Here is a 19,260-nt window from a genome sequence, read left to right on the forward strand (position 1 = left end):
TAGTAGTTCAAGAAAGATGCTAAACAAATGAGGACTGATTTTTCCAGGCCAGGGCGGCACGGTGGGTCAGTTTGAAAGTGTTGGCCTCACAGTTCTGAGGTCCCGGGTTCGATCCCGGCCCCGCCTGTGTGGAGTTTTCACGTTCTCCCCGTGCCTGTGTGGGTTTTTTCCGGCCACTCCAGTTTCCTCCCACATATCAAAAAACATCTAACATTAATTGGACAACCTAAATTGCCTCTAGGTGTGATTGTGAGTGTGGCTGTTTGTCTCCATGTATCCTCCGATTGGCTGGCAACCAGTTCAGGGTGTAGCCCCGCCGCCTACCCGTTGACAGCTAGGATAGGCTGCAACACTCCCCGTGACCCTTCTGAGGATAAGTGGCAAAGAAAATGGATGGATGGATGTTCAGCTGTTAATTAAAAAAATGCTTGTCAAGAAAGTACATGGTTGCATGCCAGCTCATTTTAATCTGACAAGTAAAAACCCGTTTGAATCTCGGTTAAGGCCTTTGTGCGAGTGCCTTGCTAACAATGACGTGTTTGTCTATGCAGGTGCTGCAGAGTTGCGGTAGTCCAGAGCTGATACGTTCTATTATCTCACCCCACCTCTCCAAAGACGCCGTGGACTTCTTGCGGGGGCACCTCACCCCCAAAGAGACCACCATCTTTGAGCTTCTAGGAGAGGGATGGACCAAGCCCAGGTTTGTCGCGAATAATCCCACTGGGCATCCTTTCAAGAATCAAGTAAAAAATTTGCTTACATAGCTTTATTTCTCTTTGTTAGAGCTGAGTGGCCGAGGGAAAAGTGTGCTCCTCCTTACTTTCCCAAATTCCGGAACGGCTGGGAACCTCCAGCGGAGCTCTTCCGGACGGCCCCGTGGGAAACAGAAGGTCCCGATGGACCTCTGGGGTCTCCCACCTCCCTGGGGTCCCCCATTACCCCTGACTACAGGAGGCTCTCAACTGACGATGTAAGAATTACTGTAAAACTGAAGTGAAATGGAAAGCTCAATATAAAGCCACACGATCCGTTTTTTTTCCACAGTTCTATGGAACCCATTCCTCAAACTCATCCAACGGGTAAGAAATGATCTCCTTTACACAGGGCTTTTAAGGCATTGCGACTTTAAAATCAACCAAGATTAAAAAAAAAGCAAAAATCTGTATGTCTCAACAGGTCCTACAACGGGAAGACCCCACCGCGTAAATATGCCAAAATCCGCTACCACTTTGTAGCGCGGAATGCCAACGAGCTGTCAGTGCTGACTGATGAAATTCTTGAGGTGAAAACATTTTCACATCAGAGCGGGCTCTCAGCAAATTCCTAATTTGGTATTTTTATTTGAAGCAGGGGCGTCACTAGCTTTACTAGACTGTGGGGCTTAGCCCCATGGAGTTTCATACCCCGCAAAATTAATTTGTGGGGATCTTATTTTGGGAATAACCAAATCATTTAGAGGGTGCTTAAAACCAATTTCAGGCGGACTGAGATACATACACTTTGGACTAATCACAAACAACCGCAACATTTTGGGGAGGGCTTTAGACATTTTGAGGGGGCATCAGTATAGCGACACCACCATTTTGGTGTGATATTAATTGGGCATTGCTTTACATTTGGATTTATATTTATCTGGTTTAATATAATTATATTGGAGGTTCAAATCCAGCTTTGTCTTTGTGCATTTTGGACGTTCTCCCAGTGCCTGTGAGGGTTTTCTCTGGGTACTCTGATTTTCCTCCGCATCCCAAAAACATGGATGGCAGGTTCATTGTAAACTCTAAATTGCCACTAGGTGAGTGGGAATGGTTTCTTGTTTATAAATGCGCTATGATTGGCTGGCGACTGGTTCAGGGTGTACTCCACCTCTCACGTGGAGTTAGCTGCGATAGGCTCTAGCATGCCTGCGACTCTGGTGAGAACAAGCAGTCCTGAAAATGAATAGATGGAGAGATGGATATTTTGTGGCACAGCCTGGAGGGTGTGACCCCCTTACCATTATACCATTATAGCATTCAAATATTATTAATCAGACAAGCCATTCTGTATGTCATGCTTTATATTGGTCAGCCATCCACGTGCTGTACAAAGTATTTGTGTCTGTAGTAATGTCTCTTTAGTTGCAGCTGTGAATGTATACCATTGTCAAGATACATCCATCCATCTATTCTCTTTGCCGCTTATCCTCACGAGGGTCGCGGGGAGTGATGGCGCCTATCCCAACTGTCAACGGACAGGAGGCGAGGTACATCCTGAATTGGTTGCCAGCCAATCGCAGGGCACATCGAGACAAACAGCTGTACTCACAATCACACCTAGGGGCAATTTAGAGTGTCCAAATAATGTTACATGTTTTTGGGATATGGAAGGAAACCGGAGAAATCCTACGCAGGCACAGGAAGAACATGCAAATGCCACACAGTCGAGTCCGGGATTGAACCCGGGACCTTAGAACTGTGAGGCCAACGCTTTACCAGCTGATCCACCATGCCGCCCTCAAGATACATTTTCAGTAATATTTAGAATGAAGAGCCATTGGAGCATATGAAATGACATTTGGCGTGTCTCTCAGGTGATTGAGGATGACAAGCAGTGGTGGAAACTGAGGAATCGCAGCGGACAAGCAGGTTACGTCCCTTATAACATCCTGGATGTCGTCAAAATTGAAGAGCCAGACGGTATTTATAGCCAGGTAAGCTGCACCACTCGAGCAGCTAGATTCAGGTTTTGCATTTGCGTATTTTCAGCCATAACATCAACTACAGCTACAGATTGTTTGCATTCATCGTGATAGCAATGCTGCGTTACTTATAAAATATACAGGTGTAGCTGAATAAATTAGAATCTCATAGGAAACAATGTAGTTCAGTAGATCAATGGAAAGAGAGAAACTGCTATGCTTATAATTGTGATGATTTAAGCTTGTGGCCAACAAAACCCCCAAAGTCACCAAAGTCCAGAAATTGATCGTTGACATAAACAAAAAAAAAAAATGTAGACGATTTGTAATATGTAAATTAGGTAGGAATAGCCCTCTTCACCTATGAAGGCATGAATGAATATATACAATGTATGAGCTTCACTTTTGGAGAGAGCTACTGAAATACCACAATGTAACAAGTCACAATCAATATTTGTCGAATAACATGACAAAAATGTTAAAACTTGAAATAAAACAGGTTGTACTCACCGGTGATGCTGGTGGAGACGCAGCAGGCTGTCTGTGTAAAATAACTCAACATGCTTCACTGAAAGTGCCTCAAAATCCTTTTCTGGTTTGAAAACAAGTCCGACAGTCATACAAAGTTGAATATAGAAAAAGTAATTTTAATCATGTGTAAAATCGTTTTCTTCTGTAAATCAATTCTCATTCACCTATTCGGCTAGACCAATCAGAGGATAGGAAAAATACCGTGAGTCAGCCTGTGTGAAGGTGACCACACCTTAAGACCCCATGAAATATGTTTCAACAGTTGCGCGCGTGGGTTTGACCTGGTTGATGGCAGCACTTGAGATTCTGAAGACCTTCGGCACATTACATTTACTTGGTGTCATAGTGTAGGAGCAGGAAACGGATAAGACCAAAAAAAAAAAAAATTGTCCATATAACATAACACGGTGCATGTCTGGAAGCTGAATAAAGCACATGGACATGCTGCCCTATGAAATAAAGTGTGTGCATGTGTGTGTGTGCAGCATGGCTATGGTGCATCTTCCCCTGGTTCCCTCAGCCCAGGGGACAGCTACAGTAAAGGTCGACACAAAGACAAAAGTAAGCAACATTTAGAGACGCTGTTTTTTTATTTTTATTTTTTAATTTACATTTGGATATGACGTGTATTGTTTTGTTTTAATGGCATTTTCCAGTGATGGATGAGGTCAACAACGAGCTATTGAGAATGATCACCGCGAACAAAAGTCAGCCCCCCGCCAGAAAGTTCCGCGTCGAGAGGCCGGCTGCCACCGCGGTGCCGCTCACCTACCACTCCAGCCCAGAGCAGGTCAAGACTTGGCTCACTTCTAAGGGCTTCTCCAAGGCGTAAGTAATGCACACACTTAACTTTTCCCCCCTCATCACAAAATAGTTCTATTTTTGACATGATGCAAATGGTTTGATTCCCTCCTGTCTGAAAACAGGACAGTGGATTGTTTGGGCATCCTGACTGGAGCTCAGCTGTTTTCTCTCAACAAGCAAGAGCTGAAGTCCGTGTGTGGCGACGAAGGCGCTCGCGTTTCATCCCAGATTACAGTACAGAAGACACAAATAGAGGTTAGCCACCGAGCCACCAGCAAAATTTTACATCATTTGGGAAACAAATAAATACACGGGCTAAAACATTCAGTATACCTCCACTATCTTAACATCAATCAAGCATTTTTAAAAATTATTTCATACTGTTAAAGATCTTTTCCTTTCGGCTAGTCCCGTCATCTTTTTCCATCCAAGCCTATCTCATGAACACCTACTGCCATCATGTCTTCCCTCACAACATCCATCAAACTTTTCTTTGGTCTTCCTCTCGCTCTTTTGCCTGGCAGCTTCATCCTCAGCACCCTTCTACCAATATACGACTCTCTCGCCTCTGGGAATGTCCAAACCATCGAACATCCAACTTTGGTCGTCCCTCTAATGAGTTTGTTTCTAATCCTACCCAACATGTTCAATCCCAGCGATAACCTCGGCATATTGCTGACCCCAAGTATTTGAAGTCATCCACCCTCGCTATCTCTTCCCCCTGTAGCCTCACTCTTCCCCCTCCACCCCTCTCATTCACGCACATGTATTCTGTTTTACTTTGGCTAATTTTCATTCCTCTCCTTTCCAGTGCGTGTCTCCATCTTTCTAATTGTTCCTTCACCTGCTCCCTGCTTTCACTGCAGATCACAATTTCACCTGGGAACATCATGGTCCAAGGGGATTCCAGTCTAACTTCATCTGTCATCTTATCCATTAGTATCGCAAACAGGAAGGGGCTCAGAGCGGATCCCTGATGCAGTCCCACCTCCACCTTAAATTCTTCTGACACACCGCACCACACACTGCAGCACATCTAACCGCTGTTCTGCTGCCCTCATACATGTCACTATTCTAACATGGAATACAAACAAAGATGTATGACAATATCTATTAGCGCATGGGATTTTCCTTCTGTTCAAAGCTAGTTAATCCATCAAAAAATAAAAATTATTACCAAATGCACGAGTAGGGTTCACACGAAACATATTCGGGTCTAGGGTCAATATCGTTTTTTTATTTTTGTCCTCACAGAAAACTTGCGGAGACAACGAGCTTCAGGAGGTCATGAAGCGGAGACAGGAGCGAATCGACTCGGGCAGCACAGACTGAAGTTGCACACTGCTCCTAATTGTACAATCAATTCTGTTCAAAACCTGCGGCGGACCACATTTACATGTTGTACACATTCTACTTGTATATTTATTTTCTCCCTTGGTGTACGTGTGCAAACAAATATGTGTCTAACGTCTCTAGATTTGTGTGGATCAACAAATGTTTGAACAGATGATGTACACGTGCAACATCTATAAAACGTACCATTCATGATTAATAGAGGCATCATGGCGCATGTTTATGCTTAATGCAGGTAATTTCAATACTGCAGCAATTTAGTCGATGACTCAATTAATTGTTGCATAATTTGTGCCAGGCTGTTTTACCACATTTTCCTCATGCTGTGTCTGTAGCCAATAATTTCCATATCACTGTTTACAGTAGATACAAATAGCAACACCCTATTGGGATTATTCTACACTTTACTCACTTTTCCCCTGCTTGGAGCTAAATATTGGTGTATTTTAAATTTTTCTGCTTCACTAATTAAGATTGACACAAATTCAAATGGACTGTAAATATGATGAAAAACAAGTGCAAAACAAGCTGATTAAAAAATGGTGAATGTTTGGTAATGAACAATCTTCTGGTAATTCATTTCAGTTTTACATATTTTTTTTTACTACGATCAGAACACCAAATATCCATTCATCCATTTTCTTTGCTGCTTATCCTCACGAGGGTCGTGGGGAGCCTATCCCAGCTGTCAACAGGCAGGAGGCAGGGTACACCCTGAACTGGTTGTCAGCCTATCGCAGGGCACACGGAGACAAACAGCCACACTCACAATCACACCTAGGGGCAATTTTGAGTGTCCAATTAATGTTGCATGTTTTTGGAATGTGGAAGGAAACCGCTGTGACTGGAGGAAACCCACACAGGCACGGGAAGAACATGCAAATGCCACACAGGCGGGGCTGGGATCGAACCCGGGACCTCAGAACTGTGAGGCCAACACTTTACCAGCTGATCCACCGTGCTCCCCACCAAAGATCCATCCATCCCTATTCTATAGCACTTGTCCAATGGGCTGAAGACAATCATATGAGTTTCCTGCCAAAAATTTAACTTTAAGGTCCCAAAGTGAATGAGTAATTATTCATTCCACAAGTTTTAAAAATAAATAACTGGAGGGTGTGGAAATCACAGACAACAAAGCGCTGACCATTGAGAGCGATCCGATTGTTTCCCGAATCAAACCTGGGTCCGATGCACAGAGCAACAGCATGTGACAAATGTTAATGATCACTTTTCTTGATCTTGATAGCTGCAATGCATCTTAAATTACAAAGAGACCCCTGCTTTGGCGCTCCCCCAACACACGCATACATACCTTATTTCCACTCATTTTTAAAATTTAAAACATCCCTCCGCTTATCCTCACAAGGGTCAGTGCCAATTACAATATGGTAACACAACATAAATCTTGCAATGCGCAATCTCAAACTTAAAAGAACTTAATGCGCTCATTAAAAATGAAATAACAAAATTAGTAACAGAATATTGCCAGGTGACCAGTTCAGGGTGTACCCTGCCTCCCGCCCAAAGATAGCTGGGATAGGCTATAGAGCTCATGCACGACATCGCCATTTTCACGGCACCATATTGCCGGTCAAAAAGAGCCGCTCGACAGTGTGGGGGACATTGAACCGGAGCAGAATATACACAATGCCGGAGACTTGTTATGCTGTTGGTTGTCACAACAGAGATCATTGTATGGAATACCAGCTGAAAAAAACAGAAAAGATCGATGGATTTTGGCAATTAAACATGACGGATGGTGCCGCTATACACACGCCTGTGTCGTGATCACTTCACTTCAGGTAGGAATTATTCTTCTCAATCTCAAATTCCAAAGAAGTATTTATAAGGCCAAGTTGGCTCATTCGAGAACAATGTTAAAAAAAATTAGACGGCGTAATCTCCAACGTTCACTGAAGTGTTTTGCGGCCACACTTTAAACCTCTCCCAGACACTTTTTTTTTAATATGCATTGTTCTCAAATTAGTCCAATGCTTATTTAAAAAAAAAAAAAAAGAAAAACGGCTGGGATAAGCTTCAGCGCCCGTACACAGAAGCATGTTGCGGCCACACATTAACCTACGTAAACCTGGTTTCTTTCTTTTTTTAAATATGCATTGTTCTCAAATGAGTACAATGCATATTTTTAAAAAAAAAGTGTCAGAGAGGTTTACCGAAGTTTAATGTGCGGCCGCAACATGCTTCGTGTATTGAGGAGCCGACGCCGTCTTATTTTTATTTCATTTTAAAAATGAGTCCAATGCATATTTAAAAAAAAAAAAAGGTGTCAGAGACGTTTAACCGAAGTTTAATGTGCGGCCGCAACATGCTTCGTGTATTGAGGAGCCGACGCCGTCTTATTTTTATTTCATTTTAAACGCTGACTCGCTTGTCCTTTTTTTTCCCAATCATGGCTAATGCGAATTTGTGTAAAACCAGGGGTCATTTACTTCAAAATTGGTATTTGTATTGGATACTAGCTGAAAAGATGAATGGATTTGGGCAAAGGGTTAACGTGTAGCCGAACACACTTCCGTGTTCACGAGCCGTCTCCCCGTTGAGAACAGATCCAGCAACGAAGTATTTGTATGCCTTCAGACTTTTCTATGCTTTCAAACTCTTCCGTGTTAATCTTGGCGACTTACTCACCAGATACATGTGTATATCCAGTTGTCCAAGACAAGTGGAAGCGGGGGTAGTAGTTCAATTTCGAAAACATTGCCTTCGGCATTAAATATGGGTCCTCTATGCCATACCTTCATTTATTATCACCTTCTAAATGTTTAACCGTATCGGAAAAAACTCTGGGCGTCGTGCTATAAGACGTATTTCATGTAGTCTCCAACTGACTTAGCATTGAGCAATGCTTTGCTTGACCGGCAGTATGGCCAGTCACGTGACTTCAGTGACGTAGGTAAACGACCTGTATACACACCTGTGACGATAGTAGATAAGCAAGAGAAGATGGATGGAAAATACTGGTGTCACAGCTCAAATCTTTTTTTCCCACAACTCAATTAACTATGCCAAATATATTCTTAAAATATTGTTAACCAGGGCTAAACAGCCCAGTACCTCACTTTACTGCTATTAAAATTGAAATGCTATTTTTTGTTGAGAACGAGAGAAAGAAAAAAAGCAATACCAGAGACATTACAGTGTGACACAAAACTCGGTTTTATATTCTAGAATCAAAACAAATGCAATCAATCACAGCTATAGAAAAGCAGATGTGAGAAAATGCTCACTTATGAAGATATGCATCAAGCCACAGATTCCCTGAGGACTTCAGTGACCTGCAAAATGAATGTAATAACAGAACATGATTAAAATGGTGGCACGGTTATATTTTTGTCCTGTGTAGACCAGTATTTAAAACAGATTTCACCTGATGACATCAGTCATGCCTCTCCTCAGCGTCTTCACATGGTAAGGAATGTTATGTTTGTCACATAGCTTGCGCACCAGTGGCGCCACCTGATGATAGTTGTGACGCGGCATTGTCGGGAAAAGACTGCAAAACAAAAAGTACCAATTATGTATTCCTCCTATCTTCTTAAGTGCCCTTCTCATGTGACCTACTGGTGCTCAATCTGAAAGTTGAGGTGCCCACTGAACCAGTCGTTGAAGGGGGACTTCTCGATATTGCACGTGGCGTGTAACTAAAGCACGCACAAAAGAAGCACAATGAGTTGAGACGAAGTAGTGAAACCAAAAGTGCAATACATTTCCCAGCGGCCACCTGCATGGTGAGCCAGTCTTCATGCTTCTCGTGGTCGATCTCCATCGGGAGATGATTCATCTGAGTTACCCACACAAACCAGTGGCTCTCCAGAAACCTGGAAACCACAGCAACACTGTAACATCCATTTCAAAGCTCAAGGAAAATGAAGAGCTTGGCTAGCTTTGATAACTTTAGTTGAACAACAGTGCCGCCTGCACACAATAATTGGTATTACAAGAGCAATGCCCTTTTGTGTGTGGGTGGGGGATTATTTTTATACAATCCAACAGTTTTTTTGTACTACTCTAATGTGCTCATTAAAAAATGAAATAACAATTAGCAACACAAAATATTGGCGGCAATGCGATTGATAGGCGACTAGTTCAGGGTGCACCTCGCCTCCCGGCAGAAGGTAGCTGGGATAGGCTATACACACCCACGACACTAGTGAGGATAAGAGCCTCAGAAAACGGACGGATGAAAATATTTCTGCAAACGATGTTCTCTGTACCTCTTCCTACTGCTAATTCAGAATTATGTTTACATAAATTACATATTGGTAACTGCTCAAAGTGCCCACTCCCATTAACTCTCCCCTATGGGTAAGGTTAGCAGTTGCACTGACTTTTGCTCAGTGTACAAACGCTCACCATTTCCTCAAGTTTTGTAGCTTCTTGCAACACATATTCAAATGGAAGGACACACATCATTCAGTCTAGGCAGTGGGGAAAACTGCACCAGCTAAGCACAGGATACGGTTGACTGGCTAGTTGTCATCTATTATGAGTTTATTACTCCATTTTTACATAGCGGTACCATTATACTTTGCAAAGCATCTTCTTTTAAGGGCGAGGAAACAAGAATGAGTTGTTTGTGTTGGACTTTTACTTGTGCTAACCATGGACACAACTGTATGAACGTGTGTTCAAGATGAATGACAATGAGAGAGCACTTTTTGCAAGTCCGTTAAGAGTAATACTGTCACATAATAGTCCCGATGATGTGACTTTGGTGGATACTAAATCATTTGGTCACATTTGGGAGCAATTGAGCGGTCATTTTCCACCACAGTATTATTCAGCAATGATTTAAAACCATGACATTGCTGCCACAGCACATTAACTTTACAGCTAACAGATGAGTTTAAAAAGTGTTAAGTTTTAGCGAGAGACTAAATCACTTACCTGACTAAGATGATGAGCGCTATTGAGCCCAGGACACCATAAAGTGGAACATAACAACTAAAGTAGCGAATGTAGTAAGACAAGGACCAGGCCATATCCTGCAAAAGAAAGCAAACATATTTCATATAATGGATGACTTTTTTTTATTCAAAATGTATTAAATATAAGCATATTACTGTATATATATCCTATAAAATCTTAAAAGTAATACACATTTACAGACTACAGTATTGGGAAATTATGTGAAACTACTATTACTTTTTTTTTTTTAGTACTAAAATATACATTGAATCTAAAGGGTTCTATCCTTATGAATAAGCGAAGTATTTAGCATGCTAATGACCAAATTAAAATAAATAACAAGCTAATGAGTTTACAAGTTATTTAGCATTTTTAACAAGCTTAACATGTAACAGTTGTATAGTTAGTAATTTACTAACTAGCTGGCTAAATAACTCACCATCATGCTAATGAGCTAAATAACATAATAATTAGCTCAGTAAAAACCCAGTTTGCTGATAAACTACAAACTGTGTTAATGAACTCATTAACTAGCTGATAAACTAATCAACATATCACGCATTTGAGCTAAGTAAATACTCACATCCTCGTTGAGCTAACAAATGAGCACATTAAATATCTAACATGCATTGTTAGTCAGTTCCTAATAATTTAGACAATTTCTATTCAAATAACCAACTTAAATTCGAATAAGCTAACTAATAACTTGCTTATGAACGAACTAAACCAGAATGCTAATTAGCTAGCTAACAAAGAACTAACATCCCTAAGAGCTAACTGAATAACTAACAAGGCAATGAGCTAACTAATTTGCGAATGAGGAAACTAACATTAAGCGGTAGCAAAATAATGACTCATTAACTTTCTAATGAACTAACCAACTGAAATGATCCTGAGCTAACTAACCTACAACTAAATAAAGTAAGCAAATGTATCACGTTTTAACAAGCCATTGCTCATTGCATAATGAGCAAAGTAGCCAAATTAACACGTTGAACTGTACTGACCAAAATAAAAACCAAGCATTTCCTAGGAAATGAAAAGAAAAACCATTTTCTAACAGTTGATAAAATTCCCGATTAAGCAGACCGAAAAGGAAACGGGAAGACATCTTACCACCCAGTCTCGTCGGGAGATCATCACGTGCATGATTTGAAGGTGGAAATAAACTGGAATGAGGAGTGGAGGTCCAACTAAAATAAGAGAAAGTTGTTGAACATCCACTGAATTATTCTATATTCAGGAAACGGTGAAAAGAAGAGCGTACCCAGGAAGAAGTATTGATGCTGATAGTTGTATGGCATATGTTTGATCTTTTTGGTGCCATACTGAGAAAGAGAGAGAGGGGAATGCTGGGTTAGGATGACAGCGTTTGGTGGTGAGCCCATCGACCTTTGTACAACTTGCCTCTACAGGCTGAGTCGACCCAACAACAAAGATGCGAAGCATGTTGACATCGGGGTCTTTGCTGAAGACATTGGGTTTCGCGTGATGTTGGAAGTGCCGATGATTCCACCAGTTCGCAGAAGCTCCCTGTGGGGGAAGGGGGGAGAAGTCATTTAATCCACCTCTTTAGGCTTGTAAAAAATGAACTATCACCTTCAAGTGCCCAATGAGAAACTTGTGCGCAAGATGATTCCACGAGGATTTCTTGAAGACTGACAGGTGCCCAAAATCATGCTGCAGCCATCCGGCCTGGGTCTTGTCATGAAGATAAAACCGGCAAATTGGGGATTTACAGGGTGTATAAACATTAATAGCTCCACACCAGGCTGGCACATTGTTCCTGTTACCTGTGCAGTCGCCATCAGGACGGAGCAAAGCAGCGTCAGGGTCCAGCTGGTCCCCCAGAGCCACACGAGCAACCAGGCTAGGACCTCCAGCAGCAGGATGTGAGCCAGGTGGGCCAAGAAGAAGAGGGCGTGGGCCTGAAACAGACCCTGTTTTTCTGCAAGATCATATAAAGCCTGGAAGTCCTGAATGACTGCAGCCTGGAATCACAGGAGAGGGCCATCGATGCACACAATACTGAATATTGTCTGCTAAATTTCAACACATAACGGGCGCATTGATTCACAGAATACTGGAACACGGCAAGAGTTAGCTGGTAAGATATCCTGCATGGAAAATGAATGAATAGTATATATTCGCTGGAATTGCAAGTTACTTAATAGTAGCTCGGCCCATTTCTATCACCGCTAAATTGTGCAGTTAAGATATGAAGCTATGCCCACAACCCAAAAGCGTCTATCTTCCCTGCCGAGGTGTTGTGTTATTTGCGCTAATGTCTCAACTGTGGTGACGCGTTGAGTTGGACAGTCCCTCTGCGAAGTGGGCTGCTAACTAAACCTCATTAGCAGTTAGCGGGCTCGTGGATCGGTTTTGGCTCACAACCTTGCATCATGCACTGCACGTAGATGCGCGCAACAGACATTTAAGTTACGGTTTATTACGTTTGCGAGCCAGAGAGCTAATGGGGTAGCTGGTTCGACCACGGCGTGGACATTTTGTGTGGATCCCCACATAGGAGGCAGAAAAGTTAATTGGTAATCAGCCAAAAATCACATCAGCCCGTTAATCAGCCAGCAGCGGACAAAACATATTTGAATGACTTTTTTCCCAGCACCTTCTGATGTGCGAGCCTTATTTTTCACGATTTCAGAGCCTTATTTGACATATATGGTCTTTTTATTTTATTCATTTAAATGTGGCAGGCTTTTTAGTAACACTTCTCTGTGGTGTGGCATATGACGTTTTTGGCCTCCCTGGTGGGATTTTAAATATTCATTTGCCACTGTTATTTAGACTTTACAGCAATCAGATTGGCTTGATCGGTACCCGCTGATAATTAGCATGTCATGCTGATCGGCTTTAATGTGGCCGATCCGATCATTGACGGGCTCCACAAAACACATCTACTCTGCGCCGCCATCGCGTACAATATATTTGAATCCATTCTGATACCGTCACATCCACTATTTTGCAAAAACTGGGTTTTATCTTGTCAACACAAACACAACTGCATACACTAGTTACCATGGCGACGCTAAAAACAATTGATTGTGTTGTGTCTATCATAAAAACAAAATTGGCGGGGGGGGGGACATGTGCTGGTGGTCATCGGCGCTCAGGAGAGGACTTTAATTCAAGGATTGAGGATCACATACATTTAATAGGATAGTGTGAAAACAGGAAACAAAATGTTATGTAGCTTAGCAAGCACGGTCAAGCACTAATTGTTGTTACCAGTGTTCCGTCGAATCATGCTCTAAAAGTTTAGGTGTGTGTTATAGTAATTTAATTATACTATAGGTTAGGGCCCATCATCTCTGTCATGTTGAAAATGTTGGTTTGATGTGATAATGCATGACCTGAATACTTTTGAAGATACTCAGAATGCAGTGCACAAGTATATACAGTAAATTAACAATCCTTCATTTACAAAGACGTATTGCTCGATCTTGTAAACTGATTGTCTTTTTTTTTTAACTCGCTGATAAGTGACAAGTTCCAAAAATCCGAGCGTCTAAAGCCTATGATTTGTGATACATTTATGACTTTCACAGTTGTCATGGGCAGGTGGTAAAGTGTTGTCCTCAAGAGTTCTGAAGACCTGGGTTCGATCCCGGTGTGACAGCCTGAGCCATCCCGGTGCTGAAAAGTCTCCCTGTGATTAATGCGCATGCACATGTGTTTTGTAAACTTCTGGCCATCCCCAGCCAAACATCCCCAACCATGCTTCAACAAGTGTTCATGTTCGCCGTTGACGTCTCAGTAAGACGAACACAGCGAACGTACATATATGTGTATATCTTTTTGTCAACTTTTGTTTTAAGGTTAGGGTTAGGATATAATGTATGTTAGCTCCCTCTTTGTAGAAGGGGAACTATGAGACCGAGGGATTTCCCAGTAAGTGTCTACTACGTGCCCAGAGTTCCCCTGTTAGCAACGCATGCGCATTAATTACAAGGAGACTTTTCAGCACGGGGGAGCGCTCAGACTGTCACACCGCCCCCGCCTGTGTGGAGTTTGCATGTTCTCCCCCTCCCTGCGTGGATTTTCTCTGGGCACTCCGGTTTCCTCCCACATGCAACATCAATTGGAGACTCTAAATTGCCCCAAGGTGTGATTGTGGCTGTTTGTCTCTATGTGCCCTGCGATTGGCTGACAACACGTTCAGGGTGTATCCTGCCTCCTGCCCGTTGACAGCTGGGATAGGCTCCAGCACTCCCCGGGACCCTTGTTAGGATAAGCGGCAAAAAAAAAAATGCATGGATGGACAGTCATCATGGCCCACTGAAGGAATCCATAACTTCGTACACTACGTGGACTGAAATGGTAATGATCTTGACAGCCTTCAATCAAAAGATGCTTCTTACGTTCTTTTGTCTGTCCTGGCTGGGTTCCGCCACCGCCAGCTCTCCAACCTTCAGAGGCTTCAGAAAGCGTTTCACAAACTTCTTGTCGGGGTGAAAAGCAGTGAACGCTTCCTGGAAAGCAAACAAAAACGCACAAGATAAAATGAGAGGGGGTGAATGATCCAAAATGAAGACAGACAAACACGGCGTACCGTAGCATCCTCTCCAGCGTAATGAAGGATGACCCGGAAGCCTCCAGGGTGCCTCTTGGCCCACTGCGTGACGTCGTACACCTTCCGATCAACCACAACCCACAGGTCATGCCTGCTGTTGTGCCTCTGCACCTCTTCCCAGGTGTAAACGCCGCAGCCGACTGTCTCTGTTTGCTGGCCTCCAGCACCCATTCTTCTTCTTCTTAACTACGCACTAAAAGGACAATACAATGGCGGACCCAAGTAGGACGGACGCAAGTGGTGTTCTCTGTGGGCAGCGACGTGGCTTTTTAACCTGTTGCTGCATGTGGTCTACTTTAAGCAGCCTGCTTGTAACACAAGTTAAGGGAGATAATGAGCAGGGCAACATGCACACAAATAATTCATGAGGAATTTGATAGGCAGCGTGGTATTAAGCGGGCATGCATCATCTTGCACCAGACATCTGCTCCAACTGAGGCAAATTCGGCTCAACTCATTCTCTAATTTTAGGGCGTTTGATGCGCTGCGTTAGTACACGTCAAGCAGACAATAAGTGCATATATTACTCACCGCAAGCACGCCCTAAGCAAAACACTAACATGTTGGGAATGACGCACGTCGCATTTATTGCATAAATCTCGTTGAGATTAAGCGTAAAAAGCTCTCCGTGGCGCATTCTTTTGTCTCCGCGCCGTGAAGACAAACACAATTGTAGACTTACATGTTTGGGTTCGGTCTCGGTCTCAGCGCGTTCCAGGCACACGAGCGCGCCCGCACAACTCAGTCGCCCTGTTATCCATATTAGATCGTCACCAACTGCCAGATTCAGCGTTAAATATCACTCAATGATGCTCGCTGCCTCTTTCAAGCCGTCGTTCTGTACAAGTTCCGGGAAGATCTTCCGACGGATTTTGGGCCAATCGGCATACAGTAAATACAGGAGCTGCTTCGTGGTGCTTATGCCTACGTACGCCCATCTACGAGTCCTATGAATTGTATTCACTACACTTTTAAGTATGCAATTACTGTTACTTTTTGCACTGTGTATCGGACAAACATTTCCTTTATGTTGCTTATAAAAATGTGAATGTGTGCATTAAAAAAAAAAATCATAAAACGTGCAACTACGGCCACACTAGGTCCAGCCGTCCATGTCACTCTGTGATTAAAGTATTTGTTCATCTTTCCATGAGACAAAAAAAAAAAAAAAAAGATCCGTATCTAGTATCTACTCTATCTGCGTGTGACGCATGCGAGGTTCATAGCTCGCGAGGCAGCGCCACATTCCCAGATTTATGATCATAAAAGAGCGGCGGATGTCGGATTTGCCATTTAGAATGTTCACAAAAAATGTAGCACTCTTCACACAGGTAATATTTGCCCGAACGGAACTATTTTCAGTGATTTAGGTATCAAGCAGTGCAATTTCTAATGCATTTAAACGGTTACCCATTAAATTATTCAGTGCGGTGAAATAAATATTTAATTTAGTCCTACCAAAACATATATTTGTCAAAAGATCCAATATTTTAAATGCAGACTGTTCAATAAAATAATAATCCATTTTCTGAGCTGCTTATCCTTACAAGGGTTAGGGGAGTCTTGGAACCTATCCCAACTGTATTTGAAGCAGGAGGTGGGGCACACCCTGAACTGGCTGCCAGCCAATCGCAGGGCACATAGAAAAAAACAACCATTCACATCTATGTGAAATTTAAGTCTTATTTAAAGTCTTTATTTAACCTACCATGCATGTTTTTGGGATGTGGGAGAAAACCGGAGTGGCCGGAGAAAAGTCACACAGGCTGGGATAGCGTAGGCGTGAATGTGAATATGAGTGATTGTTTGTTTATAAGTGCCCCGCGATAGGCTGGCGACCAGTTCGGGGTGAACCCCGCCTCTTGCCTGAAGATTGTTGGGACACTCATGAGGATAAGCGATACGGAAAATAAATGAATGACTGTCTTGACTGTATGGAACTTGTATTGTGTATGCCATATGAAATTATAAACATTAAAAAGGCAGTGTTTATAATTTAAAAAAAAAATCTCAAACTATATGTTCAAACTGTATGACCTGACAGTAGGTTATTATTAAAACGCTCCTTTGAAAATGGATCCTTCTTTGCCCCCATTTAATGCCTCCAATTGTAATTATTTTTTAAATTGTCCTGCTGCCACAAGAACAGCAAATGAGACCCTGTAGAAACAAAACGGAAGAGTGCCATGTGTGACACGCCAGCCTCGCTATCTGTACACCCAGGAGGCTCACGCGAACAAAAGTTAAAACGAAAGGAATTGACAAATTCCAAGACAAATCAAGTGTAAATACTGTATATGCAATTTGCAGTTGATGCTCCTGACGGGGGTGGTTTTAGTCAGAGACGCGAGGGTGGGCGGAGAGAGAAATGAAGTGAGGCTACGTTAAAATCTTGCTAGCAGACGGAATAATCTAAATTTAAAATAAAAACATAAATTCAATGTGACATAATACTGACCTCTACTAGCAAATAGCACAAATGAGCAGCTCCAACAGTTAGTTGGTAGTTTAGGCGACCCACAAAAACAGTGTACTTGCATCTGTGACCATCCTAAAAAAATACATCAAGTATTTCACATTACACGGGCCTGTGTTTGGAACATGCGAAAGTGAAATCAAAGCACTCCATATGTGTCGTTATATTACAATCTTGCTGATGGAATGTTGTCGCTGTCGCTCAGCTCAATGAAGACGCGAGGGGGCTGTCAGACAGACATTTCAGTTTATTATTTACGGCTCGATACCATCAAGACGCTTGTTTGCAGTCATCAAACACGGTGAGAAGTGTTCACAAACGAACGCAATGTCAGTTCAAAGGTCAGGATGCAATATAATGACACAAATTGACTGTCTTCCTTTTTTGAAAGCATAATAACCTTGTTGTTTGTTAATTTAAAAATCAAGGCAAGCTGTTTATTTAGGTTTGGGTTATTTAGCCTACATTCAAAGATCAAAAGCATACAACGATTGATATTAATAAAATTGCATACATTAAAGCAAAGATCATTTCCCTTTGGTTTCTCAGTGCGACTAATGTGAGATTTATCACTTACTTTTGAGCTTTTCTGGTTAAATTCCTGTGCTTCGTGTCCTGAAGCTCCCCTCTTCCTCCGTACCTCTGGATTATTGAACTCTCTGAAGCTCTGGCTCTATGTGACATCACTTTAAAAGAGGTTTGCCAACAAAAGGAAAGTAATACACACAGAGCGACAATCAAAGTCAGCAAAGGCCTGCTTGTCGGATGATCTAAAAGATTGATGTGTGGTGTGTGAAGAGTGATTCTTCTTCTCTGGGAACCCGGTTGGAACCCAACAATTGTCACTTAACTCCTTGTGTTGGGATTTGTACGTCTCCACCATATTAAAAATGACAACATTAGTTTGCCACAGCTATGTAGTCAGACAATAAGCTAACAGTTGAGTTAGCCTAGCATCTCTCATTTCTTCTTTTCCTACTACATTTTTTACTAGTGATAACACCCTGTAAGACGACGGTACTTCTCACAGGTCTCTCTCGGTTCTACGGCGGACGACAGTAAAGGGAATTCATTTCTTTCTAAATACATTACACGTTTGAAGGTAATTGCTCAAAACATACAATAACCAAGAACTATGTCGTACTCATTTGTGATCAATTCGTTTTCACCATTTCAATTTTCTTGCTTTTTTGGGGTGGGTTTTCTTTAGTCCACTGACATGGCTGCCTTAAAAGAGCATCTCTTTGTCAGTCATGAGTGTGTGGTCATCACATAGAGGAAAAGTGAAAATGGTGAATTTTTTTTTTTTTTTTTAAGTATAACTTGACAACCAATGTGTCGACAGGGGCTTTGTGCTGATGTGGCTGCTTTGGAGTGCCTTGTTGTCACGGTGTGGAAAGCTGGCACGGTGATGGGATATATTCCTGCCACTGGAGGCTTTCATCAGCTATATTTTCAAAGCTCAAACATGTAGTTAGAGTTTAAGTCTAGTAGTTTGAGAAAGATGCTAAACAAATGAGGACTGATTTTTCCAGGCCAGGGAGGCACGGTGGGTCAGTTTGAAAGTGTTGGCCTCACAGTTCTGAGGTCCCGGGTTCAATCCCGGACCTGCCTGTGTGGAGTTTGCATGTTCTACCCGTGCCTGCGTGGGTTTTCTCCGGCCACTCCGGTTTCCGCCCACGTTCCAAAAACATGCAACATTAATTGGACACTCTAAATTGCCCCTACGTGTGATTGTGAGTTACGTCTGTTTGTCTCGATGTGCCCTGCGATTGGCTGGAAACCAGTTCAGGGTGTACACCGCCTCCTGCCCGTTGACAGCTGGGATAGGCTCCAGCACTCCCCGTGACCCTCATGAGGATAAGCGGCAAAGAAAATTGATGGATTTTCCAG

The 19,260-nt window shown here is 42.5% G+C and overlaps 2 protein-coding genes across 8 annotated transcripts in view; one reads left to right on the forward strand and one right to left on the reverse strand.

Annotated features, from left to right (window-relative positions):
- Nucleotides 1–5,994, forward strand: part of eps8l2 (EPS8 signaling adaptor L2) — a 29,225-nt gene extending 23,231 nt beyond the window's left edge. For all 3 annotated transcript variants that reach the window (XM_061822948.1, XM_061822947.1, XM_061822949.1), the window contains 9 exons: nt 552–700; nt 784–970; nt 1,045–1,079; nt 1,177–1,282; nt 2,573–2,692; nt 3,697–3,772; nt 3,868–4,039; nt 4,138–4,270; nt 5,270–5,994. In XM_061822948.1, coding sequence (XP_061678932.1) covers nt 552–700; nt 784–970; nt 1,045–1,079; nt 1,177–1,282; nt 2,573–2,692; nt 3,697–3,772; nt 3,868–4,039; nt 4,138–4,270; nt 5,270–5,347 — 1,056 coding nt within the window. In that variant the 3' untranslated portion in view covers nt 5,348–5,994. The remainder of the gene's footprint in view (nt 1–551; nt 701–783; nt 971–1,044; nt 1,080–1,176; nt 1,283–2,572; nt 2,693–3,696; nt 3,773–3,867; nt 4,040–4,137; nt 4,271–5,269) is intronic.
- Nucleotides 5,995–8,524: 2,530 nt separating this feature from the next.
- On the reverse strand, nt 8,525–18,068 carry fads2 (fatty acid desaturase 2). 5 transcript variants are annotated; one of them, XM_061822248.1, is made up of 15 exons: nt 17,945–18,046; nt 17,538–17,593; nt 17,350–17,442; nt 14,871–15,084; nt 14,680–14,790; nt 12,094–12,291; nt 11,900–12,001; nt 11,708–11,833; nt 11,568–11,628; nt 11,417–11,493; nt 10,280–10,377; nt 9,114–9,210; nt 8,954–9,033; nt 8,760–8,885; nt 8,525–8,667 (listed from the first exon to the last, which is right to left on the reverse strand). In XM_061822248.1, the coding sequence occupies exons 4-15, from the start codon at nt 15,060–15,062 to the stop codon at nt 8,616–8,618; spliced, it is 1,320 nt and encodes a 439-aa protein (XP_061678232.1). In that variant the 5' UTR covers nt 15,063–15,084; nt 17,350–17,442; nt 17,538–17,593; nt 17,945–18,046; the 3' UTR covers nt 8,525–8,615. The 5 variants fall into 5 exon arrangements, with proteins under 5 accessions (XP_061678232.1, XP_061678235.1, XP_061678234.1 ...); XM_061822251.1 differs by lacking the exon at nt 17,538–17,593 and having other exon boundaries at nt 17,945–18,000; XM_061822250.1 differs by lacking the exons at nt 17,350–17,442; nt 17,538–17,593 and having other exon boundaries at nt 17,945–18,068.
- Between the last annotated feature and the right edge of the window lie 1,192 nt (nt 18,069–19,260).

This window comes from Syngnathoides biaculeatus, chromosome 6 (genome assembly GCF_019802595.1).
Source record: "Syngnathoides biaculeatus isolate LvHL_M chromosome 6, ASM1980259v1, whole genome shotgun sequence".
Classification (NCBI taxonomy): domain Eukaryota; kingdom Metazoa; phylum Chordata; class Actinopteri; order Syngnathiformes; family Syngnathidae; genus Syngnathoides; species Syngnathoides biaculeatus.